A 27,723-nucleotide genomic window follows, 5' to 3' on the forward strand; every position below is an offset into this window, starting at 1 on the left:
CGGAATCCCACCATCTCCTCTTGCGTACTCTGTGAAGGGGCTCTGGGAGAGATGAGTTCATGCACACAGTAAGAGCACGAGCCACCTCTGCTCCTGCTTGCAGTGGAAGCCCCAAGGTGCCAAACCTGCATTGCTTTCTGGAGAAGGGGCATGGCCAACTCGTGGCTGGCTGCGCCCTGCAAGGAGGCGGCCCCTGGTGTGCTTTCTCTGAGTGAGGCCCATGGGATGGCTGTGCTAAGACTGCTCGCATATTCTCTTGATGTGAGCGCAAAGGGAAAGGTGTCATTTGAGCTGGATTTATTTGGCAATCGTGCCCCAGGCAGGCAGTATCTGAAAACTGGATTTTACCTACAGACGAGGTTTTCTCTTAGAAATAATCACACCGTCAAGCAACAATGCATTGGAAGAAACAACTTTCATTTAAAAAAATCAGTCAAACCTGAAACATAACGGTGGTGCCAGACACAGGAAGGAACCTCATCCCCTCCCAGTAGGAACAACATCAACAAAAGGCCTAAACTGAGGAGTTCCAGCACGTGGCCAACTCTGGCTCAAGCAAAACAGTTCCTGGGCTCCCTCCTGTCTCAAAGTTAAACCCCTTCTCTTCAGCTTGGAAACTTCTGCTGTAACTCCTATCTAGCTGTTATCCCCACACCTCACTATCATGCGGTCTAGCATTCCATTCAGAGAAAGAAAAAAAGGTTGAAAAAATCCAGGCAAGGCAAGGCACCTGAATCTTAAGACTGAAAGAGAATGCAATTAATACTCTAGAGGCAAAGGAAGGACATTTGAAGAGTGAAGCTGAAATAATGGCAACAGCAGAGAGTGGTCAATGCACCATCCTCCTGAGTGTGCTAGACGAAGCCTCCACTGCCTGCAGCCCACAAACGGCACCCATCAAGTTCGTGGCGCAAATGGTTGGGAGCCCCTTCCCTTCCCTAGGGATAAGCCAGAGGTGCAAAATTGGGAACTTCCAGCTGCCTGGCCAGAAGCAGAAGAGGCTGGCCGGTGGCCACACCCCTCTGGCTGCACATGAGCGAGAGGCTCCCCATGCCAACACTCTGGAGGCGGAAGGCAGCCTATGGGGAGGAAGGGGGCAGGCTGGGCAGGTGCCTGCTCTGAACGCAGCGGTGCTTGGAGATGGGGCTTGTCCCGCGGCTTCCTGCAGTGGCCATTCCCCCGAAACCCGTTTAGCTTCTGGGTGTGCTGCCAGTCGGGAGGGGACTGTTGGTGGCAGCGAGGGACAACATGGAGAGGCGCCCAGCAGCATGTGGAATCTATGGAAGGCTTGGAGAGTAAAAACAAGGCAATAAATTATCTGCAAACCAGGCCAAACTAAAAGAGAACCAGCCCGGGCAACAAGGTCTTGAATGTGCAGAGAACGTTTCCCTCTGCTTTAAAAATAAATAGTTTGCTTTCTGCTACATTTCAAAAACTTTAAAAATGTGCATCTTGTAGAACAAAACCAGTCAGTTGCAGAAAAACAAGAGCCCAGGAATTGCCCCTCAGGCACATGGGCTCTGCAGAGGTGTCACTGCCCTTCTGGAGGCTGCCCTGTGAGACCCACCAAATCTCCACTCCAGCCCCCACAGCCGTGGTCCACTGCCAACAGGGCGGCCTTCCATGCCCATTTCGGTGGCGTGCCCCATCAAGCCAGGCCCGGTGTGCTGCTCCATCCTCCTGGCTCTTCAGAAATGCCAAGGGAAGCGGTGCTCAGACCTGCAAGACAGCACCAGCCAGCCAGTTAGGGCCTCCGGGGGACCCTCGCCTGGACCGCCTCTGCTAGGAGAGGGGCTGGCCCTGGTCCCTCGCCTGCTCTGCACCTGGCACGGTCCGGAGAAGCCCTACAGGCTGCAGGCGACACGGGGCCCGCAGGCCGTTTGAGCAAGTGTGCAAGGCATGGAGGGCAGTGAGCGGGGGCACCCCCCACTCCTGGTCTGCCTGATGATCCCGGAAAACGCCTTCCCATCTGCCGATTTCCTTCGGCTGGGTCTGTGCGCAGCTGGTGTGATGGAAGGCTCCCTGACTGAGGGCAGCCTCCAAGCATGATGGAGTGTGCACATCCATTGGGGGCAGAGCTCGAGAGACTGCCTGGCTTGGACCAGTGGTGTGTGGCAGGGTCTGGCTTACTCACCGCTGACACATACTGGCTCTTGGGAGAGCGGGGCTTGTCCTCCAGCAGCGGAGCCAAGGAAGAGCCTGCTGAGGGGAAGTGCAGTGGGCCCAGGTCTTCACGGAGGCTCCCCTGGGGGAGGGCAGAGGTACAGCCGTTGTCCGAACTGCTGGAGCCGCTGCCAGACATGCACTGGGAGGAGGACCCCGAGCTCTCTGTGGCTAGCGGAGAGAGGAGGAGACTAGAGGTGGCCAGGAGCTCTCCCAGGAAACAGACCAGCCCTGCCCGTTGGAACTCTGGGGCTGCCCCATCCCTGGGGACAGGCAGGTTGTGCGTACCCAGGGAAGGCTGGCTGCCCGTCTCATTCTCGGCCTCCTCCTCTATGCCAGCCCTGGCGCAGAAAGGCCGGCTGCCAGCCAGCACGCTTGGCAGCAGGGCTTGGTCCTGGTATGTGTGCAGGTTGAGAGGACCAAGCACAGAGCAGGAGGATGGGCCACCAGCAGGTGGAGGAGCCTGCGACCTCCTGTAGGGATCGGTGTGGTCAAAGAGGGAGACGGCGATGGAGGCCCGGGTCCGTGCCCCTGCCACAAAGCAAGACACAGAGCAAAGGTCAGGAGTGCCCTGGACTGCAGCTGCCAAACCCTGAGCAGGGCCACCCGGGGCCGGGGCTGCCCCCACCTCGACCTTTCATGAGATAATCGATGGCACGGTTCTGGATAGCAGCTTCGCTTGGCTTGATGTCCAGGAAGGGCTTGTTCCCCACACCCATCGACACCATCTCCTGCAGGCGGATTTCTGGTGGGGCGACAGTGGCAGTGCTGGGTGAGACTTTCCGCCTGGCACAGCTGCCTCAGGCCCACCCGAGGGCCTCCTTGGACACCAGGCACCTCCCGGGCTTGGCCCAGGGCCTGCCAGGGAACCCTTCTGGCAGAAAGGCCCTTCCCGGCCAAAGGCCTCTGGGCACTGCAGGTCCATGGCCCACGGCTGACGCAAGAGTGAGTGCCACCCTCCTGCCCGGCAAGCAGGCACAGGGACGGACCCTTGTTGCGGGCGGCTTGCTCCCACAGGAGGCGGGCGATGTCGCGTGTCCAGGCCTGCTTGGCCTCTCTGCTGCTGGCCTGCAGGATGTACGTGTCGCCGGCCTTCCGCCGCCGGAACCAGATCTCAAAGCGCAGGCCACTCTCACCCGAGTTCTCCGTCAGGCCGATGTCTGCGGTCTGCGGGGACAGAGCAGGGGTCAGGCAGGGGGGCAACCCAAGGGGCCACAGGCCCATTTAACACAGAGCAGCGGAAAGGAAGGGGCCGGCCCTGGAGGTCCAGCCGCGGTGGGCTTGAGCAGGAAGGCCAGGCCTGTGCTTGCCGAGTTGGCCAGGAGATGCGCACGGAAGCACCTGCTGCAACACGCAGCGCCACATGTGGCCTCGATGGGCAGCGGGGGCCGTGCACACAGTCCATCCCGCGCAACAGGCCGAGGGGCAGCCGTGTGGCTACATGTGACCCATGCTCAAGGACATGGGCCGGGCCGGGATGCTGCCACTGCAGCTCCTTCGCCTTCACAATCCCCAAGTTCCTCCTGCCACCCGGAGCAGCGCGGCAAGCCCCTTGCCTTGAAGGAACGCTTGTAGAGGTAGACGTCCAGGCCGCCCTCAACCCGCTTGGGCTTGCTGAAAAGAATCAGCTCCTCAAAGAGGAAGACATGGCGCTGGCACTTCCGGCGGCCCACGGTCACGCCGAACTCCTCCTGGCGCACCAGCTGGCCCTGCTCCTTGAGGTTCACCTGGCACAGAAACCGCAGGGCCGCCCTGCTGGGGCATGAGTGCCATGCGGGTGGGGGCGGCCCAGGGGACACCCAGCAGGCCTCCAGCCCCAGGCCAGCAGGCGCCCTTCCTCCCGCACGTGGTGGCTGCTTCCTGGGCAGGCTATGGCAGCAGCTGGTGTGGGCAAGGATGCCCCCCAGCCCCCCGGCTCACAACAGTGCTCCTGGGGCCCCACCCCCCAGCCACGCATACATCACAGTTGCGGAGGGCGTCCATGGCCAGGAGGTCATTGCCATGCCGCAGCTGGAAGCGCACCATCTCCTCGGCAGCCCGCAGGCAGACTAGCTCGTGCTCCTGCGCCCCCTCGCCCTGCCGGATGAGGTCCTTGAGCAGCAGGCCATATTTGCTCATGCGCTGGATCGGCTTCAGCAGGTAGGAGGCCAGGTCCATCTTGTCCCCCAGCTGCAGCTGCTTGACCTGCGGGCCACAGCGGGGGGCCGAGCTGAGCACCCGTGCTCCATGCTGTGCCGCCCCGGCCCGGCCCCCGGAGGGCGGCCGGATGCGGAAGCCACTCCTGCTGAGCGCAGAACTCACCCTGAAGAAAACGTTCCCGCGGCTGGCCAGCAGCACGTCAGACTTGGGCTTGTTCTTGCTGTACAGCGCATACATCCCAAACTGGTCTTTCTGCAGGTGGGGCAGGAATGTGGCTACAGCTTCACCTGCGCACTGCCTCTGGGGGAGAAGAGCCCAGCAGCCCAGCTGGAAGCACCCCTCTGCCCGGCGAGTGGAGCAGCCTCCAGCGCCCAGGAAAGGCCTTTCAGTGCACCCTTGTGCGCTCACCCACAGGCAAGAGCCGGGCTCGGGCTGGGGCTCCACTCAGCCCGGTCCCTGTGCTTGGCCCTGCTGCACGCGGGCCCCATACCTGGCCACCCCGCTTACGTGTCTCAAGAAGCAGTGGCCAACGCGCAGCGGGTGCTTGCGGCAGTTCTCCAGCTCCCGCAGGAAGTACTGACTGTGGAACTCGTGAAGCTTCTCCAGGTTGCCGAAGATGACGCTCCGCTTCCCCCGCAGCTCCTGGGGCAGGCCGGGCTGCTCCATCTCGGGGAAGTAGCTCTCCAGGACAAAGCGCAAGGAGCGCACGTACTCCCGCTCCGTCACCACCATCTCGTCCGCAATGTGCCGCAGCCTGCTGCGAGACCAGGGGAGCGTCGTGCTCTTAATCTTTGCGAGCGGCCCAGAGGGCTTTGGCTATAGGATGGCTGTGCCGGAAGGAGCTCTTCACCCCGGGCCCTCAAACCTTCTCACCAGGGGGCCAGTTGAAAGCTGCCGGTGCTGGGCGTGGGCCGGAAAGGTGGTGCTGGCAGTGCGCATGGACGGGGGCGGCACGGGCAGGCGCGGGCGCAAGGCGTGTGACGAGGTATGGGGGGGCAGGCAGGTTATGCACCACGCCAGGGTCGGGGGGAGGTGGGGCACAGGGCTGCCCGAGCAAGCCTGAGACCCCGCAGCAGCTCGCAGCCCCGCGAGGCCCTTCCTCTGCGATGCTGCCTCCCTTGGAGCACCGCCCCGCGGGGCAGCAATGGGTCCCCGTGCCGCCTGCGCCCAGGAAGGGGCTCAGTTGCAGGCGCCTCTTTTTAACTTGGCTTTCAAAATTGTGGTGGAAGCTGTTAGGGCTGCTTTTAAGGTGCTGCTGTACTTGTCCAACTAGCTTTTATGTCCAGACCTCTGGCTCTGATTTGTCCCGGGGATGCCACTCCCCCCACCCCACGGCTCCCTCGGGGCCGGCTTGCAGTGCGGACCTCAGGCCAAGGAGGCCAAAGTGGTGCTTACCTGCCCCAGCTTTTGGCCTCTGGCTCAGGGACCCCGCTCGGCCGCTCCTCTGGCTCTCCACTGGCAGCCCGGCAGGGCAAGGGAGGCTGCTGCTGGGCCCCAGAGTCCCCCTGTGCGAGCCGGGTGCCGCTGACCTCCAGGCCCTTGATGAAGACGCCGGGGTGGCTGGGGCCAGGCCCCAGGCCGTGGCGGGGCGGCTCACTCAACGCTCGCTGGCAGCTGGAGTGCAGGCTCTCCGCACAGGGCAGGTCGAAGCTCTGGGCCTTCCTCAAGGTCCTTTTGGGAGGTGGCTGCTGCGGGGAGGGGGAAGACGAGGCCCCCCAGGCCTCTGCGATGCTCTCCAGTGAGCCCCTCTCCTCCTCCTCCTCCTCCTCCTCCTCCTGGACACAGCACGGTGGCCCTGGACTTTCGCGGGCAACCCTCCACGCCCTGCAGTCGGCCTGGGCTGTGACCCGCTCCCCAGCCCCACCATGCTCACAGCTGCCTCCCGCCCCTTCTCCAGCCCACCCAGGGGGGCAACCAGGCCCCTGGTGAGAGTGCGCCTGGTCAGTGCCTGTGGCCCAAGCAGCCCCCTCACGGCTGGGCCCGTCGGCCTCTCCCTCCGGTGCCTGCTCCCGACCGGCCCTCCAGGACCTCTGGGTGCTCCGGGCAGCCTCCAGCCGCCTCCTGGAGGCCAGCAGCATCTCCTGGTAGGCGGACCACACAAACTGCCACCGGGCAAGGGCCTGGCTACTCCCGAGCTGACTGGCCAGCTTCCGCGTCTCCTGGAATTTGGCCTCACAAAATAGCCGGGGCTGCTGCCCCAGGTGGCCCTCCAGGCAGGTGGCCACGGCACCGCAGCGCTCCGGAGAGTTGCAGTCCTCCTCCTGGATGCTGTCTAGGTGGTGCATCCCCTGCAGGGCCCACGCGTGTGCCTGCAGGGCAAGACGAGGCCTTGCTCAGCGCCCCGGGGGCCTGTGGCTCCCTGGTGAGGCTGTGTGTGCCTCTGCTGGGCCCCTGTCTGCTGGGCGCTGCTCCTGGCCTGGCTGCCAGTGCGGCCCCTGGGCAGGCCTGCCCACAGGGCATGGGCTGAGGCTGGGCTGGGCGCAACCTCTGCAGCCCTGCTTGGCCTCCAGAGCCTCCCCTCTTTCCGCTCCCCGCAGCTCCTGTTCTGTCCCAACGTGGGGACGTGTTCAGCCTCGGCTGCCTGTAGCCCCACGTGACAGAGCCGGTGGGCATCCTGCCCCACAGGAGGGCCTCAGAAGCGACCATGTGCACAGCAGCCACAGGAAGCGCGTCCGAGTCCTTGGCAGGCACCTTTCCAGCTGGAACAGGCGGTGAGGAAGCGCCAGGCGGGGGCGGCTCAGTGGCAGGTGTGACTGAAGAGGCCGGCACAGGGTGCCCAGAGCCTCCTCTCCCCCCGTGCCCTGCTGTGTCGCCCCCGCGGAGTGCCAGGTGGCCTCCTTTGGCGGGCAAGGGGCAACAGCCGCGGCCGGTCTTGGGGAAAGCGGCTGCTCACCTGCTCCAGGAACCTGTAGAGCCAGGTGGCCTGCCCGATTCGGGCCCTGCAGGCTTCCAGCTGGCTGCAGAACCCCTGCAGCTGGTTTCGGCACGCCTGCAGCTTGACTCCGTAGTCGACACACCGCCCCGCAGGGGAGCACTCTGACCACTTCCCCTCCATCTCGCTCAGGGCTTCCCAGCCTTTCTGGCAATACTCCTGCAAGCAAAGCCAAAGCGGGAGTCACTGCGTTGTGCGGGAAGGCACCCTCCCCCCCGAGCACTGCTGGGAGGGCTGGAGTCAGGGTCAGGCCAAGCTGGCGGCTCCTGCTTGGTCTTGCAGCCTTCCTGGGGCGAGGACAAGGGGGTGCACGCGCAGTGCAGCAGTGGCTGGGGGTCCACAGGTGAGCCCCAGACACGGCTGGCAGCACAAAGGCGAGTTCGGAGGACCAGAGAAACCGGAGCTGCTCGAGCTCGGCCAGAACCCTTCTGGACAGCGCCGCCGCTGTTGCTCCTCGCATGACCAGCTCTCAGCATGGGTTCCGCACCTCAGGGATGCAGTGGAGCAACCACGGCAGAAATGAGATGTTGCCGTCGCAGGAGAGCAGCACGTACACTTGCCACAAGCTCGAAGTCTTGGAACTGCTGCTGCAGCTGAAGCGGGTCCTCCGAGGCCTCGTCCACCTGGCTCAGCTCCCCGAGGCGTATCCGGCCAACATTCTCTATCCAGCGGCCAACCTGTGGGAAGGTAAGCCGAAGCCGCTGCCCACGCGGGGTGAATCAAAGCCCCTCACAAGCACAGCCAGCTGCTTCCAGGAGTGGGGAGGGCTCCTGCTAGGGAACATCTCCCCCTTCAGTCTGGGGCATCATCGAACCTGCTCTTGTCTCTGCCACACGTGGGCCTCTTTTTATTGCTGATCTGCTTCATTATATTCAGTTTTGAACAGTTTTGTTGTGGTTGGAACTGGAAGCTGCCCTGGGATTTTTGGTATCGGCAGCATCTAAATGAGAAAACCTCAACTTCTTTGGCTGGGGAGGGCCTTTGCATGTCCTGGCGGGTCAGGCGGGCTAGGAGTTTCAACTCCAGTTCCAATTCTTGTGGCCACCACCTGCCTGCCCCCTCTCCCGGCCGCTTTGCAGCCCGCAGAGCTGCAGGTTCCTCCACAGGGGTGCTGGGTCAGGCCTAGGGGACTGTGCTTTAAATAAATGCAGATGCCAGCAAAATGTCAGCCACAAACCTCCTGAAAGTGTCTGTCAAAGGCCTCGAAGTCTGTCACCAGCTCCAGGGCCTGGATGCGCTTGTTGGAGGCCAAGACCAGCTGGTGGATGCCCTCATCCACTTGGTTGAAGAGGGCACTGGCTGCCTCCAGGGCATCCCTGAGTGGAAAAGCAGAGCTGGTCAGCAGTGGCCGCCCAGCCTCTTACGACCGCCTCCCCTCCTCTGTCCCTTGGTAAGAATCTCCACCTGACGGCAAGTTTCCCAATGCAAAGGCCAGAGCTGGGAGGAACAGGTGGGCTGAGCTGGGGCAAAGCAGCCCGAGCAACAAGGGATGCTGGGGCTACAGACAGGGAGGCCAGGGCTGTGGGGTGGAGCGCATGCCTAGCTCTCCGGAGCGAGCAGCTCATGGCCACTTGGGCCTGTGACTGCAGAGGTGGTCTCTGGTGGGAGGGCGAGCCCTTTTCTCACTTGGGCCTGCGCCCCCCCTTGGAAGTCCATTTCACGCAGACTGGACCAGAGGGCTGCACAGCTCCCCAAGACACGGTCCAGATCAAAGCATTCCAAGTCAGGCGTTTCTCAGGCCCAGTCGGGCTGAAGGAGGGGCTCTGTGTGGGCTTGGCTGCCCCCCCGCCCAGCTCCTGCTTAGTCCTCCTCACTTGGTGGGAGGGGGAGGAAGGAAGCTTCCAAACATCTTGGACTGTCCTGGGATAATTTTAGACTCGCATGGCATGCCTAAAATTTCATTCTGGCAAGCCTCCTTCCTGCAGTTCTTTCCCAAGCTGGTGCCCCCCCTTGGAGAGGAAAGTGGGTGGGGAGGAATTACATTGCATGCGTGTTGGGGGGGAGGGGGGGAGGGGACCCCCTTGTGCTGAGAGGAAGGCATTCTCAGGGAGTCAGAAGCAACTTCCAGGCCTGGCCTCAGAGGTGAGGGGCGGGCATCCCTGCCCATGGTGAGGAGAGCACCAGCCCGCGCCCAGCTGCCTCCAAGAGCTCTGGAGAGCAATGCCGGGCTGTGGGGACCCGTGGGCCATCCCTCAGCCCAGGAGAGACCGTCCTGGCCAGCAAAGCCTGGCCGGAGCCATGGGGAGGGGGCACTCTCCAGCGCACAGGGGCGCCAGCCGCTGCTCCAGGGCCCCCGCCCAGCCACCGCGCGACAGCCCACCCCAGGCCTCCCAGGCAGGCCCTTCCCGCCTGGGCCAGTCAAGGCCTAGCGAGCCCCCAGAGAGGGGCAGCTCCGCCCACTCTCCCTGCTGCCCAGCTGATCGGCCAAGGGGCTGTGGGGGGCAGAGCCAGCGGCTGCCACACGTCACCAGCAGCATGAGCAGGGCCCTTCGGCGGGGCTGTGAGGGGGGGGCGGGCCCCCCTCCCACGGCAGCCACTGCCCCCAGACCACTTGCCCTCTCATGCGTTGCTCTCGTGTCCTCCCCCTCCCTGTTCCTCCAGGACGGTGCCCCAGCCCTTTCTCCAGGAGGAGCTGCTTCGGTGCCCTGTCCTGCACCCGGGCCTGGGCTGCCGCGGAAGGGGCTCCCTGTGTGCAGGTGGTGGCCAGCCTGCCCCCGAGGAAGGTGGGTTCTCCCTCGGGCTGGGCAGTCACCCTGCCGAGGACCCCAGGGGGCCCCGTCCTTTGGAGCACTCCAGCTGAACACCAGCAGCGAAGGAGCCCCCTGCGATGCCAGGAACCTTGGCCGGCAGGCAGCCAGCCTCTGCCAGGAGCAGCGGCGCCACCATGCCCTGCCCGCCCAAGGAGGCTTCCCCAGGGGTGATGTTTGGTTGTGTTGGTGGAAGAGGAGGTGAGGGAGAAGGCACCCCAGAAGGGCAGCTGCTGGGCAGCACTGGAGGAGGGGACCCCGAGGGAGGCTCTTCCGCAGGCAACCAAGTGCCACTCAAGGCCACTCTGGCCGGTGCTGCACAGAAGGCACCGATCTCCCTCTTTGGAATATTTCTTGTCTTGAAAACCCAACGATGACTCAGTCCAAAGGGAAACAAGAGGGAGTGCCAAAGGACGAGACTTCCAGGTCGGAAGGTACTTGACCAGCCACTGGGGAGGAGCAAAGGACAGGTAAAAATAGCACCGTTGCGAGTGACGCAACTAGACCAAAGCCAGAGGGCAGTTGAGTGCCGACATGCACAGCGGTGAAAGGAACAGCGGGTGCCGCACAACGCATACAATTGAAACTCCGCACATGAGAAGCATGGGTCCAGGCGTGCCAGAAACCCGAAGCAAGAAGAGGGACGCCCGAGCACCGCAGTGCTTGGTGTGCGTGGACCAGTGTGGGCTGCAATGGGACAGTTTTGGTCAGACACACGCAGAGTTTTACTGTGGAAATTAGAAGCGCAGAAGAAACGGAGCAGTTCAAATGCTGAAATGGAGTGGCTCAAATGCCGAAACTGGATGCATTTGAAACATGGTGCTTCAGGAGAGCTTTGCAAACGGCCTGGACCGACAGAAGGACAGGCAAGTGGGTCCCAAATCAAATCATGTCAGACCCTTCCCTGGAAGCAAAATGGCAGAGCCGGACTTCTTGAGACGGCGAGACTCACTGGACAGAGCAGCGTGCAAGGGAAAACTAAAGGCAGAGGCCGCTTTGAAACAGGCACTACTGAAGGAGCCCGACTGGGGCAGAGGCCGGCATCCCCCGCACCCCACGCTCGCCGGGCGCAGGCCAAACCCTCCTCAGTCTGCTCTTTGCATCAGAATCCAAGCTGGAGAATGTCTGGCTCAGTTTTCCCTGACGGAATGGAGTACGGCCACATTGCGCCATGTTGGGACAAACTGCGATGGGGCGAAACCTGCATTCCATGCCCGGAGAGGGCCCGTGAGGCCCCAGGGCGGAGCCACGAGGCCAAAAATGCCAGCCTGTTTTAACCTTAAGCTGCTCCTGTCAATCACCAAATCTTTGCAGAGGCATCTCAATCTTTCCGGGCGAGGGTGAAGTCTGTGCAGAAGCCAGGAAGCCCCAGGACACTTGTAGGGCAGGGAAAGAGGGGTGTGCCACCTGGAGGTCCTTGGAGGATTTGGACGCCCCGACTGGGCCACAAGGGGAGCTTCCTTAACAGCAGCCGCCCTGGGAGGGGGCTGATCGGGGCTGGGGCCTGTACCTCACAGCAGCCCTCAGGCTGTGGCACCCTCCTGCCCAGAGGGCACGTCCCGCCCTGCCTGGGCCTCTCTCCCTCCTTCCCGCTTCCCACCAACGGCAGCCTCACCAGTAGCCCTCTGACAGAGTCACGCAGGACTCTTCCTTCCTCAGCCGGGCCAGGAGCGCCCCGCCTTCCAGCTGCAGCGCTGCCAGCCGAGCATCGTCCAGGACCACCTTCATGCGCCGCCTGTCGTCCTTCAGCAGGGCCGCCACCTCCTGGGAAGTCCACAGAAGCCCCACGACTCAGCCTGGGCCACACACAGCGGGAGGGTCCCCTCCCCACCCTGGCGAGGCTGAGCAGAGCCGCTGCTCTGCCCGGGCCCCAGCAACGGCCTTGCCTGTCTGCACAGCAGTCCTGGAAGAGGGCAGGCCCTGCTGGCCAGCCCAGCCCTGAGCCTGCTCGTTCCGCTGCTTGGTCCCTTGCCGGCCAGGAGGGGGACAGGCCTGCTGGCTGCTTCCCGGGGGCCCAGTCTGCCCACAGCCTTTCCTCTGTGCTGCACGGCAAACTGCCACACCTGGCCACTTCACCAGGCACTTGGGGCCGGCTCCGGGGCAAGGCCCACCTCGGCCGCTCTGCCAGGGCCAGGGGCCAGCCTCCCCAGCTTTGGGCAATTGCCCTTTGCATGCTCGGCGGCCCATATTTTCCTGCCAGGGCAGCCACCTGCTTCTGAGCGATGGCGCTCGCCTGTGCCGACCCCGCTGGCGCCCCCCGCCCCAGGGCCAGCTCGTTGGAGCGTCAGCTGCTACAGCACAGCCAGCAGCAGACCTGGCCCCATCGCCCAGAAGCGCAGACGCGGCCCGCTTGCGCCAGCAGCTCTTCAGGAGGGGAAGGGAACCGCCTGCTCTCCCGAGCGCCTGAGCAAGCCTTGCTGGAGACCGGCCTGCAGCCTGTGCCACCATTCTGGCCCTTCCCACAGCCGGAGGCACTTTGCCGCATGCCAGGGTGCTGGCAAGGGTGGAGGAGGAGACTCACCTCAGCTTTCTCTGGCCATCGGCTGGACTCCACCGCCCGAATGGCGCTCCCGAGGAATGCGCAGGCACCTTGGCACCCCTGCAGCAAGTGCTCCAGACGCTGCAAGCAAGGGTGGCACAGTGGCGCCACGTTGGCCAGCAGCCCCTCACGAGGGAGTGGAGGGCGCCGCCCAGCCTGGCCCTGAGCCGGACCCCCCGCCCCGTGTCTGTCTGGCCCAGAGCCGTCCCCAGGACTGGGAGCCAGGCTCGCCCTGCCATGCTTCCAGAAGGGCCGCTTTCCTGGCCTCCCCTGGAACCGAGGAGATTCCCAGCCAGGCAGCTCTTGCTGGCTGTCCCGGGGCCTTCCCAGGGCAGCACAGGCGTGGAGTCCACTGTTCTAAGCCAGGTCGTCTTCACCTGCTTAGCTGGGGCATGTGCAGGAAAACTTGTGCACCGAGAAAAGCCGCAGATGCTGCAAGCGGCTTCCGGACACCGGACACCTGCGACACACACAGGCAGGCCTGTGTGTACACAAGCTCATGCACATTCACACAGATGCACCCATCTCTGTGCCTCCCCACTTTGTGCTCCTCTTGCAGCCAGAAATCAGAAAGACAAATCACACTTGGCTCCCCAGACGCCAAAGTTTTTCCACGCAGACCCAGAAAGCCTTTCTCCCCACACTTCCCAGTCCCATAGTCCGGGGGGATGTGCTGTCATGGGGCTCTGGGCCCCTCAGAACCATGCAGCGCAGGTCTCGCTCACCATCCGGAAGCGCAGCCAGTCCTGGTGGCAATAGGGGAGCGCCCCCTCAAGCTCCAGGGGCAGGAGCGCCCCCTCGACGTGCTTGTGCAGGGCCTTCATGGAGGTGAGAACTTCACACTGTGGAGGGAGAGGAAAGGACGGCTGTGTCAGGGCAGAGTGGAAGGCCGGAAGTGTCCGTCTGCCCCACTCACAGCTTCGCCCCAGCCATGTCTTCCACCCTGGATGCAGTGTCCCTGCTGCCCTGTCCAGGCACCTTCCCTCCCACGCTTTTGAATGCCCCCCTTTCCTGTGGTCTCCGGACACGGACAGCCTTTCTGCAGGCCATCCATCCTTGCTGTTTTCCAAACAGTGGGGGAAATTTAAGGCTGGCCTGCTCGAAGCTGAGCTCCTCCCTGCGCACCTGTACAGAGGAGGGCTTCTCTATCCGGAAGGGGGCATCCTTCTCCACGAGCAGGAGGGCTCCATGGATGCTCTGAGGGTCACAGTCCTGCAATGGAAGAAGCAGATTTTAGGGGCCACGGCTCAGCTCGGGTGCACCTTGGCTGCCTGATGCGCAGTCAGAGTGGCGGCACCTTGGCAGTCTGTTTTGCAGGAGAGGCGGCTGGTTCTTTTTACTGATGTTTGCAACACAAGTCCTTCTTTTTTTGGAAAGGCCCAGAAAAACTGAAGACCAGCAAGGAGGGATCTTCCAAAGTATGCATGAAAAAGCAGGTCTCCTGAGGAAACCACGTGTAGGTTTCCTTCTGCTGCATTTTACTACACCTGTTCATAGCCATTACAAATAGAGAGCCAGTGCAGTATGGTGGTGAAAACAGACTGGGATCCAGAAGTTTTGGGTTCCAGTTCCCAGTCAGCCACAAGGCTCCCTGGATGACCTTGGGACACCCACTGACTCTTGGCCTAACTTACCTCACAGGGCAGTGGTAGGAATCAGACTGAGAGAAGGAGGAGGACAATTATGTAAGCTGTGGTTGGGAGAAGCAACCGCTCCGCAGCTGGGTGGTGGGCGGGCCCAGTGGGTTCAGGAGGTCTTCCACTCACTCCTTGAGGCCCTGGGAACGGTGGGGAAGAGCAGTGGGCAGCCATGGACTTACCTGCAGGATGGTAAAAGCTTTAAAGAGAGCTGGAACTGGAGAGCATCGCCGGGCATCTACCAGGACGACCAGGCCCAAAGCCTGGCACTCGGGCCTGCAAGCCAAAAAATGAGAAAAGCAGCATCACTTGCTGGAGACCCATCCCAGCCACATGGCGTCCCTGGACCAGGCCAGTGGAGACCTCCCTCCAGAGAGCAATACCGTGTGCCCCTGCAGACTTGCCAAGGCCCCCTTCCCGCTGCACCTCACCAACCTGAGCGTGCTGCGCAAGTACAGGAGGAGGCACGCCAGTTCAGTGGCGCTGCAACGGGGGTTCTGCCAAATGGCGTTCCTCGCTGTGACGACAGCCACTGCTCGCCCGGATTTGTCTCTGGTGCCTGAAAAGAAGCACTCAGCTCAGCCTGCTGAGGGGCAGGAATGGCAATCATGCACTGAGTGTGCAGGGAAATGCCTGCCGTGAGGCACGAGCCAGGACAGGCCGTGCTGGCCAACACACCGGCTGACTCTGGCCAAATGCCCTGGCAAACAAAACGCGGAGGGCTTGGAAACATGCCCACTTTGGCCACAGGCTGCATCCATGTCTGGAGTAGATCCCGGCAGTGGGAACGGGGCAAATTCTACTCTGAAGCAAACTTCATCCCTTCCGGCTATCCAAGACACTTCTAACTGGAGAAGTTGGAAGCCCACGGCCATGCCCTATCAGCGGTAGGCTTGCCCTACCTATCCAGCAGGGGGAATGGAACTTTCCAAAATAGTCCATGAAGGAATGAACATGCCCCTCTACTTTGCATAAAATGGAAGTGCAGAAGGGCAGTCTGCAGCGTGGCACAAAAGGCGCTTCACACACCCACACAGCCTCTCCATACGCAGCGACTTCCTCACGCAGAAGAAAGGGCGCTTCAGCCCCTGTGCGAATGGCCGCAACCCAGACAGACTCCCTTTGTGCCCCTTACCAGGCAAGCAGGCAACTCCGCTCTGAAGCACCTCCCAGTTCACCTCTTTCATCGAAGTGGGGGCAGCTTGCAGACCTCCACTGGACGGAAAGGAGAGTGGTTCTCGGGATGCAGCTGATGCTGAGCCTTCTTCCCAGCTGCAGCCATGATGGGCTGATCCCCGGCCAACCTTGCCAGCTCCTCTGCTGTTTTTGGCCCATTTCAGCGAGGGCTCTGTGATCAGAAAGGGGATGTGGGGCATGCACAAGCCAGTATCACAGCATCCACCCTCACCACCACTTCTGTTCAGTGACAAATTAACTTGCTCATTTGTTCCATTTTGATCCTGCCCCTTCTCCAGGGCTCCAAGCAGATAATAAAAGTAAAATATAAAAGGCATAATGTAACATAAAAACTAAAACTTTAGGGAAGTTTCCATAAGGGAGGGCTGAACACAATGATCCATAGTAACCCAGGCTCTGCCCCAGGTTGGTCACGGTAGCATGCGAACCTGGGATTCTGGCTTGCCCCTTTGGTACCAAGACAGAATTGGAAGCCAAGCAACACTCTGGGTTCTTGTGCTGTGACCAATCACAGCTAATCTTTCTAATTCTACCTAGCAGCCAATTTAAAAGAAACTGGGGTGGGGAGGGAATCAATTTAAATATATATTTAATACTTTATAAACGGTTGTTTTCCCCTCTGCCATGGGCTCTTTGCTCCACTGCTCTCAGGTGTTCTACAGGCTGATAAAGGCGGTTTCAGGAGGCTGCAGGAAAACAGAGAGGACCTGCTGGCCCCCACACTGCTGCTCAACACCATGCAGGGAAGCATGTCCAGACTCCCCCTGGTGCCCTCGCCTCTTTTAACAACTGCCTGGGCCTCTTTAGACAGGCATGCACGTGTGTGTGTATGAGTGTGAGCGAGGAAAGGGTCCAGAGGCATCTCTGGGTTACAATGCCCCGTCTCCTCTTGGTAGTCTGCTTGGCATGGGAAGACACGGCCAACAGCAGACATGGCCAATAACAGAAGGTTGATTCATTTCACTCTTTCTGTCTCTGCAGTGCCCTTTGGTGGATGATCTGGTAATCCTTTGGTGATGGCAAAGCCACAGTGAAACCACTTCAGCATCTTGTGCACACATCTGGGTCAGCCCCACGCTCCTCTCCTCTTCAGGCTTTAGGGCTATATAGGATGATGTCGATGGCGACAATGATGATACTGCATTTCTATCGCACCTATTTCCTCTGATGAGGAGCCAAGGGTGGCTTGTATACCTCCTTTTTATTCTCAGAATAACCTTCTTGTGAGGTAAGGTAGACTGAGAATGAGTGACTGGCCCAAAGTCACCAGGGAGCCTCTTAAGGAAGAAATAATGGCGGCAGTTGCAGCAAAGTGTACCAGGAAATCCCCTGACTTGGATAGGTTTCCAGTTGGACAGTACAAAGCTACTCTTAGTTCCAAAACTACTCCAGCTGATCTCTTGAATGTCTGAACAGGCTCCTTCTCTGTATCATTAAATGATCCCCAAACCTAGTAAAGATCATACACAGCACTCCACTATTGACCTGTTCCTTTAATTAACACTAACATAAACTACTGACTAGGGGACTGCAGGTAGCGCAGTGGTTTAAACTGCAGGGCTGGTAGATCAAACGGTCGCTGGTTCAAATCTGCACAACGGGGCGAGTTCCCGTTGCTCCATCCCAGCTCCTGCCAACCTTGCAGTTCGAAAGCATGCAAATGCAAGTAAATAAAAAGGTACCACTTTGGTGAGCAGGTAACAGCGTTCCGTGCACTTCGGTGTTTAGTCATGCCGGCCACACAACCATGGAGTCTGTCTGCAGACAAATGCTGGCTCCCTCGGCTAGGAAGCCCCCGAGAGTCAGGCATGACTGGACTTAATGTCAAGAGGAAACCTTTACCTTTACCTAAACTACTGACTGCAGTTTTGGTCCCAGACTGCAAATGTCATTACAACACTGGCTCAGACCAGATCTAGTAGGATTATTAAACAGTGGCAGAGAGCTAATAACCTCACATTACTGGTTGACTTAATTACTTTAAAATTTAAGAGCACAGACCAGCCCACTATTTTTTCCTTGAATGCTGAAAATGCCTTACTCAAAATTCATCGGAATTTTATTTTCAGGATGTTAATACAGCATGGTTTTCCTGTTGAATTTCTGAAATGGTTTAAAATTCTGTATTCTAACCATCACAATTTTGGCCAACAGGTTCTTCTCAGCATTTTTTTCCACACAGGAGAGGAACCAGGCAGGGTGGCCTCTTTTTCCACTGATAGGCAATTTATATTAGGAGCTCCTGGTGTGTGCCATGAAACAGAGCACCAATATTCACAGCTTTGTTTGCAATTGCTTAGAATTCAGAATTATCCTTTATGTAGATCATTTGTCTATTTCACACCTCCAGGTGCCCATTCCTGCTTTGATGCAGCTGATTAACTCTTTTGGTAAACTGGTTGTCCAGTTTGTCTGGTCAAAGTCTGAATTGATGCCAGTTGGAGGTATGTCACACAGTGAAGCTGCAAATTAACAATTTCGTTGGTATCTGAAGTCTGATACTTACTTGGGAATACTTGTTCCTAGAAAAATACTGCAAATGATTAAGCTAAATTTGAATAAGCTGATTAATGAGATATCACAGGGTGTAGACAGATGGGCATCTCTAAAGCTAAGCTTGTGGGGTAAGGTTAATACACTGAATATTATAATAGGATTGCTTCAGTGGGATTCCTAGCAAATATTTTTTTTTAATGTTAAGTTTTTCATTGCATGAATGTTTTGGATGCTGCTCTTCACTATAAATATAATTGAAAAGGATGCAGCTTGCTATTAAAGCAGGTGAATTTGACTTTCTGGATTTTTTGTTAATTATCCTCAGGCCTGTTTGGTGGTCTGCGCTAAATTTCGGTCTTTTTCACTTAGATTAGATTTTTGACCATGGTCAAAAACCTCTTTGGAATCCTCTTGTCTGGGCCCTCTGTCCGAGAGCAGGACATCAGGTTCCTGGCATATTAAAGCAGGCAGCGTCCCGCCTTCTCTTAGGGTTGCTTGAGATGTGTGGTAGATAATTTGTTTTCATTTTTGAGTCTTATTTTCATTAAAAAGTAGAATACAGAAAAAGATACCAAGATCTTGCACAAATAGTACATATCATCTCAAGATCAAAAAATTCCACAAAAGGTCAGTAATTGTTATCTCTTCTACACTCAGTTAAATCAATTAGTAAACTGAAACTTATACAGCTATTATTCTATTTTGTAATTCTTAATACTGACTTATTTTCCATTCCTTTTAAATTAAATTAAATAACAACAAAGCATTTCTATTAAAATTATAAGTCACTAATGATATTTTTACAAACCCTATTAAGTAAATTGTATATAATAAGATTTCCATTTATCGTTAAATTCTTCAGCTGGAAATTTATGTAACTAGTTAGCCAATTTATTTTCCAATCTTCTTTAGTTGGGTAGTCATTTTGATGCTATTATAACTCTAGCTGCTGTTATCATATAGCTAGTAAACTGTACCATCCTTGGCAGAGTTTCTGGTACAATATTCAATAGCATATTCTTAGCATTCACAGGAAAGTTAATTTTCAAAAAATTCTGTATTTATACATGTATTTCCTTCCAAATTTTAAAAAACTTTATTATACATCCACCACATATGGTAAAAAGTCCCATCCACTTCTTTACCTTTCCAGCACCTTCCATTATAATTCTTATCCATTTTCTCAATAACTTTTGGTGTAATATGCCAGCAAAAAAAATCTTGTACAAATTTTCTCTTAGTGTTTGACTAGCTGTGAATTTGTATCCTTCATCCACAAAGATTTCCACTGACAGAAATAAATTTCTTCCTCAAAATTCTGCATCCAACTTATCATACATATTTTAACTTGCTCAGTTTCAGTATCATATTGGAGTTATTGCTCCAATTCATTCTTCCTAATAGGTGATCTTTGTTGCTGTGTAATCAACTTTTCAAATTCTGTGAGGTTTCTTATCTTCTTACCTTTTCCTCTTTGAATTCCCCTTTTTAATCTTGAAACCAATTGGTAATAAAAGATATATATTTTCCCTTTAGCTTTTAGTTTTTGCCAAGGCTTGATTCCTTCTTGTTGATCAATCATATCTCCATATATTACAAAATAATTGATTTCCTTAAATGCTTATCATAAGATACATCTATTGGAGACATCAGAGGAGAAATTGGACAGTTAATTCTTTTTCTTATAGAATACCAAGTTCCTATTACACTGTCTCTAAGTGGATAGGTATTGTTTACTGTTAAATCTTTTTTGATTGATTCCTAAGTCCACAGATGCAGTCCTCCTTCCAAATCTGCTGTTTCCAATTTCACTAATCTTTCATTAGGATTTATAATCCAATTTGTAATCCAAACCAAGCCAGCTGCATAATAATATAACTTGATATTAGGTACAGCAAGACCACCTCTCTCTTTTTCATCTTGTAGGACTTTAAACCTAATCTTTGGGTTTCTTTTTTCATTCCACATAAAGGTATTCAATTGCCTTTGCCATTCTTGAAGGATTTTTCCCTGTATGAAAATTGCTATCATATGAAATAAAAAATTAATTTGGGTAGAACATTCATTGTTATAATGGAAATTCTTCCCAACTATTGCACTTTTAATTTAGACCATCTCTGTAGATACTTTTGAATATTTGTCCACATTAATTTGTAATTGTCTTGAAATAATATTTTAATATATAATTTTCATTTTCTTATTCATTTTATAGCCAGAAAAAGACCCCATTTTTTCAGTTTGATCTATTATATACCATATGAATAGGTGTGGATTTAAGATCGTCAACTCTAGGCCCGCTTCTCTGTGGTGCCCAAGCCTGCCGCCGTGATGGAAGGCAACCCAGGCAGATCTCGGGCTAGCAAGCTCGAACTTGCTCGCTCCTGGCCTGCCTTTCATGGTGAACCAGTTGCCTCGTCCAGCAGCCCAGGCCTGCCACCGAGTGAACGAAACCATGGCTGAGCATGATGCTTTCACCATTCCTAGCAGGGGAACCGCTCCAGCCTGCCTGCCTGCTTGCGTGCCGAAAGAGTCAATCACCTGCTCCCTTTTTCACCCTTTAAGCCTCTCGTCTTTCTGGCGTGGCTGTCATGCCTGACATCCTGACAGAGGCAGCACCTCACGAGGAAAAGTCAAACACTCAAAGAGAGTCAGACATCAGAACAGGAGGACTTATACCTGAGGCCCAGTGGCCAAGTGACCCTTCCACAACCTGGCTTGGGAGTAGCTGAACAGATGGCCATCCCTCATCCTGACCGTTTACCCCTTGGGCAAACAGCCGAGCCTCTGCCCGACCATGAAGGCGCCGAGGGAAAAGGCACTACAAGTTCTGCTCATGGAGAGCGTGGGCAGGTTGCCCCCTCTTCCTCCCGACGTTGAACCTCCTGGACATGACACGGGAGACACAGGAGGTGGGGCGGATTTGTCCTGCGCGACTCTTAGACGTTCCCTGGCCGACTGGAGCAGAAGGAGGCTTTGTCCCGCCTCAGGGGGGAAAGGTGGGACAAAGAAAGCTAGTCCAGCGTGGGTTCCCTGAGGGACGTCACTAAGGAGTTAGCAACTGCCTTGTAAAGACCATTGCAACAGAGCTTATTTGTAGTGTTGTAAATCTTGTAGATAAGTTGCAATAAAAGACGTTAGTTTTACCATGAGGCGAGGGGGGGGGGACAACAGAAGTCTCTTGGAGGAAGCTCAAGCAGACGCCTGCATTCCCAGTCCCCTTCCCCAGGAACAGAGTGAGGGACCCTTACCTGTGCCATGCTCCCCATTTGCACCATCCCAGGGGCCGCCTGGCTGCCCGTCCTTCGGTGGCTCTGACAGGGACGCTCTTGCCGCCGCCTCTTCTGGCCTGTTGGGTGAATGCTTGCCTGGAGGCTCGCAGGGGATGGGCTGGTTGCCCCCTCCACATCGCCCGGGCGGGCAGGCCATCTCCTCGAGCATTCCCAACGAGCAAGGCTGTGCTTTGCCTCGCTGCCCCCCCCAGTGTGCTGCCACGGCCCCTTCCTCGTTTGTGTGGCTGGAGGTGCCCCCAGCCTGTGAGCCGGCTTCCGCCAATGGGCTGCAGCCGTGCACCTTCAGCTCTGCTCCCGGGTTTCTCTGCATGAGCTGCTGGCCGCAGTCTGCGTCCTCGTGCCCAGCATCGCTGAGCAGGGCTCCCACCGACTGTCCTTCCAGGGGGAGAGGGTCTCCTGAGCCTGGACGCCTCCGAGTCCGGGGCAGGCTTAGCCGGCCCAGCTGTGGGGGGCCTCCTGCCTCACAGAGTGCACTGCCCAGCCCTGCCAGTGCACCCGCTTGCCTGGGACGTGTCTCCTCCGGGATGGGAAGTGGCTGCAAATGGTGCCCTGGCAGCCCAGCAGGCCATTCCTGGGAAGCAGGGCCTTGAGCCCCCCTTCCTTCAGTGAGGGGCTCTGGGGGGAAGACCTCGTCCTGCAGCCACGCTCCAGAGCTGCCAGAGGTCTCCTCCCAGCTTTTGCAACTGGCCAAATGGCCTGGGTGAGACCCTGCAGGGAGCTCCTTCCCAGTCCTGCCGCAGCTGCGGCCTGCCTCCCATGTCGCCTCTGTGCCAAACCCGCCCGGGCAGTGCTCTCTGTCCCTGTGGCCATTTTTTGTCCCAGAGCAGTTCCTCTGAGCGGGCCCTGCTATTCTGGAATGTTCCGCTGTGGCCGGCAGCTCGCCTTCAGGCTCCTCCTCCGCATCGTTGTAGCTGCACATGGCGTACCTCCAGTCGAGCTCATGCTGCAGCCGCACTTCTGGGGCCTGCGTGTGGGAAGGCCTCTCGGCACTGGAGTGGACAGAGGTGCTAGTGGCAGAGGCAGGGCCCCTGGGGCCTTCCGGGATGTCTGGCAGAGGTTCGACACCCCCTGCTCCACTGTGCTCCTCCAAACAATTCCCGGCATCGCTGGCTTGGCTATCGGGAGCCTCCCGTTGCCCACACACCGTTGCTGGGAGTGCCAAGCAGAGTCTGCTCCTCAGGCACACACTTCCGTCCAGACTGGTGATGGGCCGCTCCTCTCCTTGCATCCTGGGCTCCATGTCCTGCCTGGGGGGCCCTGGCTGGTTGACGGATGCCCTTCCAGGCCCACCCTGAGGCAAGGGGACACCCGTGGATGCTGCACCCTCTCCTGCCAAGCCACATTCGGGGTCCTCACTTTGCTCTGGGCTCAGCCACTCCTTGCCAGCAGCTCCCCTCATGGATCCCTCTGTTATGGCCACAAACAGGTCATCTCCGGGCCCACAAAGAAAGGGTGGTCCCACCTCAGGAGAGCTGCTTGGGGGCTGCTCCTCTGAAAAGCTGTGGGAACAAGACCGTACTGTCACGGGGGCAGAACCCGCTGTGCTCTCCATTGCTTTGGGTTTATCGATGAACTCCGGGTTGACTATTTTGCCCCAGGGCACCCGGAAAACGTTGCCCTCTGTGGCCAGCAGGCAGTTCTCCAGCGCCGTCCCCGTCCATTCCTTGTTGATCTGGCTCAGCCATTCTGCAGTGAAGACAGAGGTGTAGGCGACTTCGGGCACCACGAGCTCCTCGACGTGACACTTGTTCTTGGCCAAGCACTTCACGAGGACTCGCGGGGACCTCTTCAGGGAAGGGGCCACCTGGAGGTAAAAGTCTCCAGGCCTCAGGATCCGCCAATCAAGGGAGGCAAGCTGGACCACCACCTTCTCACAGATGCAGAGGGGCCAGCCTTCGTGCCGGAACAGCAAGCCACAGTACCGCACCTGAAGGGAAGAGAAAACCCGGGTCAGCCTCTGCGGGTGAGTTTCAACAGGAAAGCCACAGCCAGAGGCTGGTGCTGCACTCGTAACTTAGGGACAGACCTCTGCGGTCGATGGTGGCTTAATGACTTCACTGCACCTAGAAAGCCCTGGCAAAATGAGCGATCACTATTTTCAGTGTGATTACAGCGAGTTTCTGCATTTCCTTGGTGGGGACCACAGAGCTGCATTTCCCTGCACAAGCCGCATGCAAGTGGAAACTGCCAAGAATGTCCCACAGAGTCACCTTTGGCTTCAAAGGAGGAAACCCCTCAAAACACCGAGAGGACTGGCAGAAAGGAAATTGAAGGGCAAGAGCACCAAATCTCTCCAGAATGTCCAAGGATTTATTTAAAACTCCAATAATAAAAGCTCAACTAGAATAAAAACTGCAGCTCAGGAAAGGGAGCACCAAGCCCAAGAGGTCACCTGCAAGGTGAATGAAGGAAGCCCGGCAAGTGATGAGGGAAGTGGCAGCTTCCAGGGACCAGAACTTCTGGGTGAAAATGGCAGAAGTGGCAGAGTTTTGCTCAGCATTCGGAGAAGTGCTACAGTGGCAAGAGCCTCAGGCAGCCACTGGGATGCAGCCTCAGGGATGCTGCGGCCACACCTGGTACCAGAGCGCCTGCCCGGAGCAAGGGATGGACTCAATCGGAGCGGCCAGAGGGCTGCACTGAGCACCTGCTGGGAGGTCAGTCCCACACACAGACACACCATGCACCCATCCCCCGTCTCACACAACCCACATGCAACACAAATTCTGTTTCGCACTCACACATGCACACACCTCTCCCTCCTTCACATGCACTCATGCTTTTTCTGACACACCCACACCCTTCTACCCCCCACCCCACACATACGCCTCTCGCTCACGCTCTCAAGTTCACCTGCTGCCCAAGGTTGCTTCAAAGGCCTGGCGCTGGCTCTGATCGGCTGGCAGCCACCCTTTGCGCCAGAACAGTCCCCCTCAAACCATGCAGGCGGGAGCCTTCCCAGGCAGCCGCAGTTTCAGCTCCCCGCCCTGCACACGCACGGCTTGCACATGCTCCAGCTCCGTGGATCTGCACACGTGAGGCCGAGGCGCCACCCGTGGCTGCAGCTTTTGGAGAAAGACCTGCTGGACCCACACGTTGCCTCAAGTCCCAGCCATCTTTCTGCACAAGTCCCTCTGGAGTGAACAAGCTGCAGCAGGGCACAGTGAGGGGGACGGACCCAGCGCTCCAGCTGCTCCAAGGAACAGCGCTGCAAACAGCATGGCAAGAATCAAAGGAGAGCACTGGCAAGCGCTCTGCAGACTCCCACCTGGCACAGTTCCTTTGCGAGAACTCCCAGCAAAAGAAACCTCACCAACTCCCAACAATCAGCTACCCGGAGGCAGAAGCTGCCAGATCCAGGCACACCTGTCTGAGAAAGTGCAGCTCCTGCTGGTCTCCCTGCCCTTCCTTTCCTTGTGCATCGACAGTTGTGTAGCGCATGACTTAGAGAATGTGCGTTTTGCTGCAAGTGCTCAGGCCTACCCTTGGGCAACTATGCCTGCATGCAGCGTGGCAATGGGGCAGGAAAGAGGGGAGCTGAGCTTGTGGGACTTGGGCTGAAAAAGGCCATCTGCTAGAGCAGCCGCTTTGTTAAATCAGACGGTTATGTGCATAGTTCAAGGCGATGAACACCTGCCAGTCCAGTGCACGTGGGAGTCCAAAATATCACATTTCTGTTCATTGCAGCTTAAGGGAGTTGGGCGATCTGGAGCACGTCTTAGCGCCAGGAGGAGGAAGCCCCTCGAGATTCCTGGGAGATGGGCCTAATCCTGCTACACAAGCTCAGCCCCGCCTGCAGCGCTCAGAGCCCTCTGGGGCAGCCCAGGGACACACGGTACTCACACAGGCATCCTGCTGGATGCATTGCAAGATGTGCTTGGCCGGGATCAGGAAGTCGATGAGGTAGTGCAGGCCGTCCCCTCCGTATGTTTTCTCCACCACGTCAAAGACCTGACACAGAACAGTGGCTGCTGTGATCTCGAAGGGAGGGTAGAGCACCGAGAGCGTGCTCTGGATACATCCGTCCAGGGACTGGGAATCCTGTCGAAAGAAAAAGTGGACATGGAGCCGCTCAGCACCAGCAGATGGGAGCTGCGCCTGCCGGGACTTCCTCTCTGGCTGAGGATGAGGATGCAGAAGGAGAGGCCCGCTGCATTCTAGCGCTTTGCCGTGCCATTCTGGGTCGCCACCATCTCTTGAGCTCGGCTCTGGCACCGCGGGAGCAGAGCGCTCACCTAGTCTCGACAGAGTGGCGGCAGACAGCTGACGCGGCAAAATTCTTCCCCGAATGAGCAGGGCGGGGCGGCTGCTGAAGTATTATTATTGTAGCAAGAGCGTGAATGCGCCTGTGTGTGCAAGCTTGTGTGGACAAGAGTGAGAGGCAGAGCATGCACGAGAAGGCTGCCCACTTGTGAGGTGTTCCCAAAAGCAATTGCTGCAAAGGAAACTGCATATATGCTGGGGGAGCGGTGATACAAGGGTGGGGGAGGCACAGCCCATTCAGTCACTCCCAAACTGGAAACCACCCAGCACGGTGCGGCACAGAGAGCAGTTCAAGCATGGTGGCATGTCGTGAGCGGAGCCGGCTGGAGCCAGGGGTCAGACTAGATGGCCCGGGAGACCCTTCTGACTCGCGCGGTTTCTGTTTCTATGAGGAACGCAGTTGGCCAGGTGGCTCCTCGTACTGTCAGACTGAAGGCCCTGGGCAGCGCTGCCATCTCATTCTCCTTACCAGGCTGCCCCCAGCATGCAAAAGATGGATGGGAAGGAATCACTGCTGCCTCCAGAGCTCAGTCGCTGCTCAATGCAACCCACTGCCTTGTAGATCAAGCGGAGGAATCCCACCTTGGGGCACCAACCCCCTGCCCCTTCATCCAGACACATACACCGGCGATGCCTCCTCAAAACAGGACAACCACTTTTCAGGTTCCTCACTTTAAAATAGCGGAGCGACTTCTGTTGGTTGGTTTGATGCTGTGCCCAGGCTGCTTCTGCAAGAAATGCCTCTCAGCTCAGGGAAAGGCAAGGGAGGAAGTGAGGCTGAGCAGGAGCAAAATGCTGGGTGTAGGGATGCTACGGGGAAGCTCCTGGGCAGTGGAAGCCCTCGCCATGTCCCCTTTTGGGTTTTGAGAGTCACATCAATTGCATCTTGCACATTTCCCACCACCACAAAGGCTAGAAAAGCTCGCTCCAGTTTGGTGAGGCAGTGGGAGTGGAACGGCAACCTGCACCCTCTGGCTTTGGAGTGCCTGCGAATGCACCAAGACTACACCTGCCCCTGCTGCCCCACTGGCGTGAGGCCACCCTTGTGGGAGGACTGTGGAGGCAGCCCTGGGAAAGCAAGCAGCCTCTGGATGCGACCTCCCTGCACAGAGGCACTGAGGCTCCGCTGCCTGACAGACTCGACAGTGCAGCCCTCGCAGCCCTGCTCCACGCCAGCATGTAAGTGCCTGATGACAACTAACTTGCCATCTCCAAAGAAATCCAGATGAGCCTGCTATGCAGCAGAATGCACTTCGGGCACAGGGAAGGGCCTTTCTCGAGGATGGGGCTGCCTCAGACAGTTGTTTCTGAGCTATGGAAGTCTGCCAAGTCTCCTAGCCTGTCCTACCTCACAGAGTTGTTGTGAGAACAAATGGAGGGGGGCAGGAAGAAGCTCAAGGTCCTTGGAAGAAAGGCAGAATGCGACATAATATATGCAATGCAGGGAAATGAAGAAGCAGTCATAATGGTCATTATATGTGGATTTTATTTTCTTAATGCAGCATGAACTGTACAAACTACATCCCGGTAAGAGAGATGGGGCTGAGGGTGGCAATGCGCCAGCTTCTGCCACAGAGCCCAGAACTGTCAACGGGGTCCAGTTCCCCATGGCCTTGCCTGCCATGGCTGGCCTCTCCCATGGGCAGGAGGGCTGACCTGTTGCCAGAGATCATCCAGGCCTCAAACAGATGGTGCTGCTGTGACTCAGACATGGGGCAAGGCAGCCACTGCCCCAAAGGTTAAAATGGCACGAAACAGATGAGGTGGTGTATTTCACTTGCCTGCTGACTGCACTGAAGGATGTTGCTACTCTTGTGAGCTCCCCAGCCATTTGGGTCAAAAAGTGGAAGATAACCAAAGCAGATGCTTTAACTGATGCTTTCATGCAAGGATTCACAAATCTTTGAAAACTAAAAACGTGTGGGTACGATGCATCAAGGAATCACTAAGTCTGGACAGCATCCAGACCTACCAAATAAGCTGCATATTGTTGTAGTGATGGCACACCTGAATCCCTGGTTCTCTGCCTACTGCCAGGTAACATGTTGTTTTCCAAGAACTGTATTAATTGCCCTTTATTCAGAAATTCGGGTTATTCAGACAAGAGAGTACCACCCTCTGTCAAAAAAAACGAAAACAAAATGCTCTGCAACTTGCTTTCTTACCAAATGCTTTATTATGCCTTTATCTGATTACTTAGGGCTTTTTAGTTGTTGTTGTTGTTTTTACACTGTCTTCATTGATTTTGGAAAGGTATGAAGATACCTTAAATTAGATCATTATGAAACTGCATGCATAATTTCTTTGTGCTAGTATTTATTTC

General features: G+C 57.0%; 1 protein-coding gene across 1 annotated transcript; it reads right to left on the bottom strand.

Annotated features, from left to right (window-relative positions):
• Positions 1-396: 396 nt before the first annotated feature.
• On the bottom strand, positions 397-25,855 carry PLEKHG4 (pleckstrin homology and RhoGEF domain containing G4). The gene is made up of 23 exons (XM_044433934.1): positions 25,823-25,855; positions 24,981-25,178; positions 21,099-23,067; positions 15,293-15,505; positions 14,593-14,716; positions 14,340-14,433; positions 13,646-13,732; positions 13,246-13,362; positions 12,503-12,601; positions 11,597-11,745; positions 8,412-8,550; positions 7,789-7,911; positions 7,196-7,393; positions 5,698-6,611; positions 4,810-5,059; positions 4,465-4,554; positions 4,123-4,347; positions 3,720-3,890; positions 3,153-3,330; positions 2,792-2,908; positions 2,452-2,694; positions 2,135-2,334; positions 397-1,719 (listed from the first exon to the last, which is right to left on the bottom strand). Exons 1-23 carry the CDS (start codon positions 25,853-25,855, stop codon positions 1,714-1,716), a joined length of 5,937 nt encoding a protein of 1,978 aa, XP_044289869.1. The 3' UTR covers positions 397-1,713.
• Between the last annotated feature and the right edge of the window lie 1,868 nt (positions 25,856-27,723).

This window comes from Varanus komodoensis, unplaced genomic scaffold (assembly GCF_004798865.1).
Source record: "Varanus komodoensis strain SLA01 unplaced genomic scaffold, ASM479886v1 scaffold27, whole genome shotgun sequence".
Taxonomy (NCBI): domain Eukaryota; kingdom Metazoa; phylum Chordata; class Lepidosauria; order Squamata; family Varanidae; genus Varanus; species Varanus komodoensis.

Bases quoted from the DNA above. Each gene is read 5' to 3' on its own strand.
- PLEKHG4 (XM_044433934.1), bottom strand. From the start codon at position 25,855: ATGGCAGCGCTGCCCAGGGCCTTCAGTCTGACA. The intron at 4,555-4,809 runs GTAAGCGGGGTG...CCCCACCTGCAG, and splicing joins GCCACTGCTTCTTGAGACAC to AAAGACCAGTTTGGGATGTA. The intron at 2,335-2,451 runs GTACGCACAACC...TCTCTCCGCTAG, and splicing joins GGGCAGCCAGCCTTCCCTGG to CCACAGAGAGCTCGGGGTCC.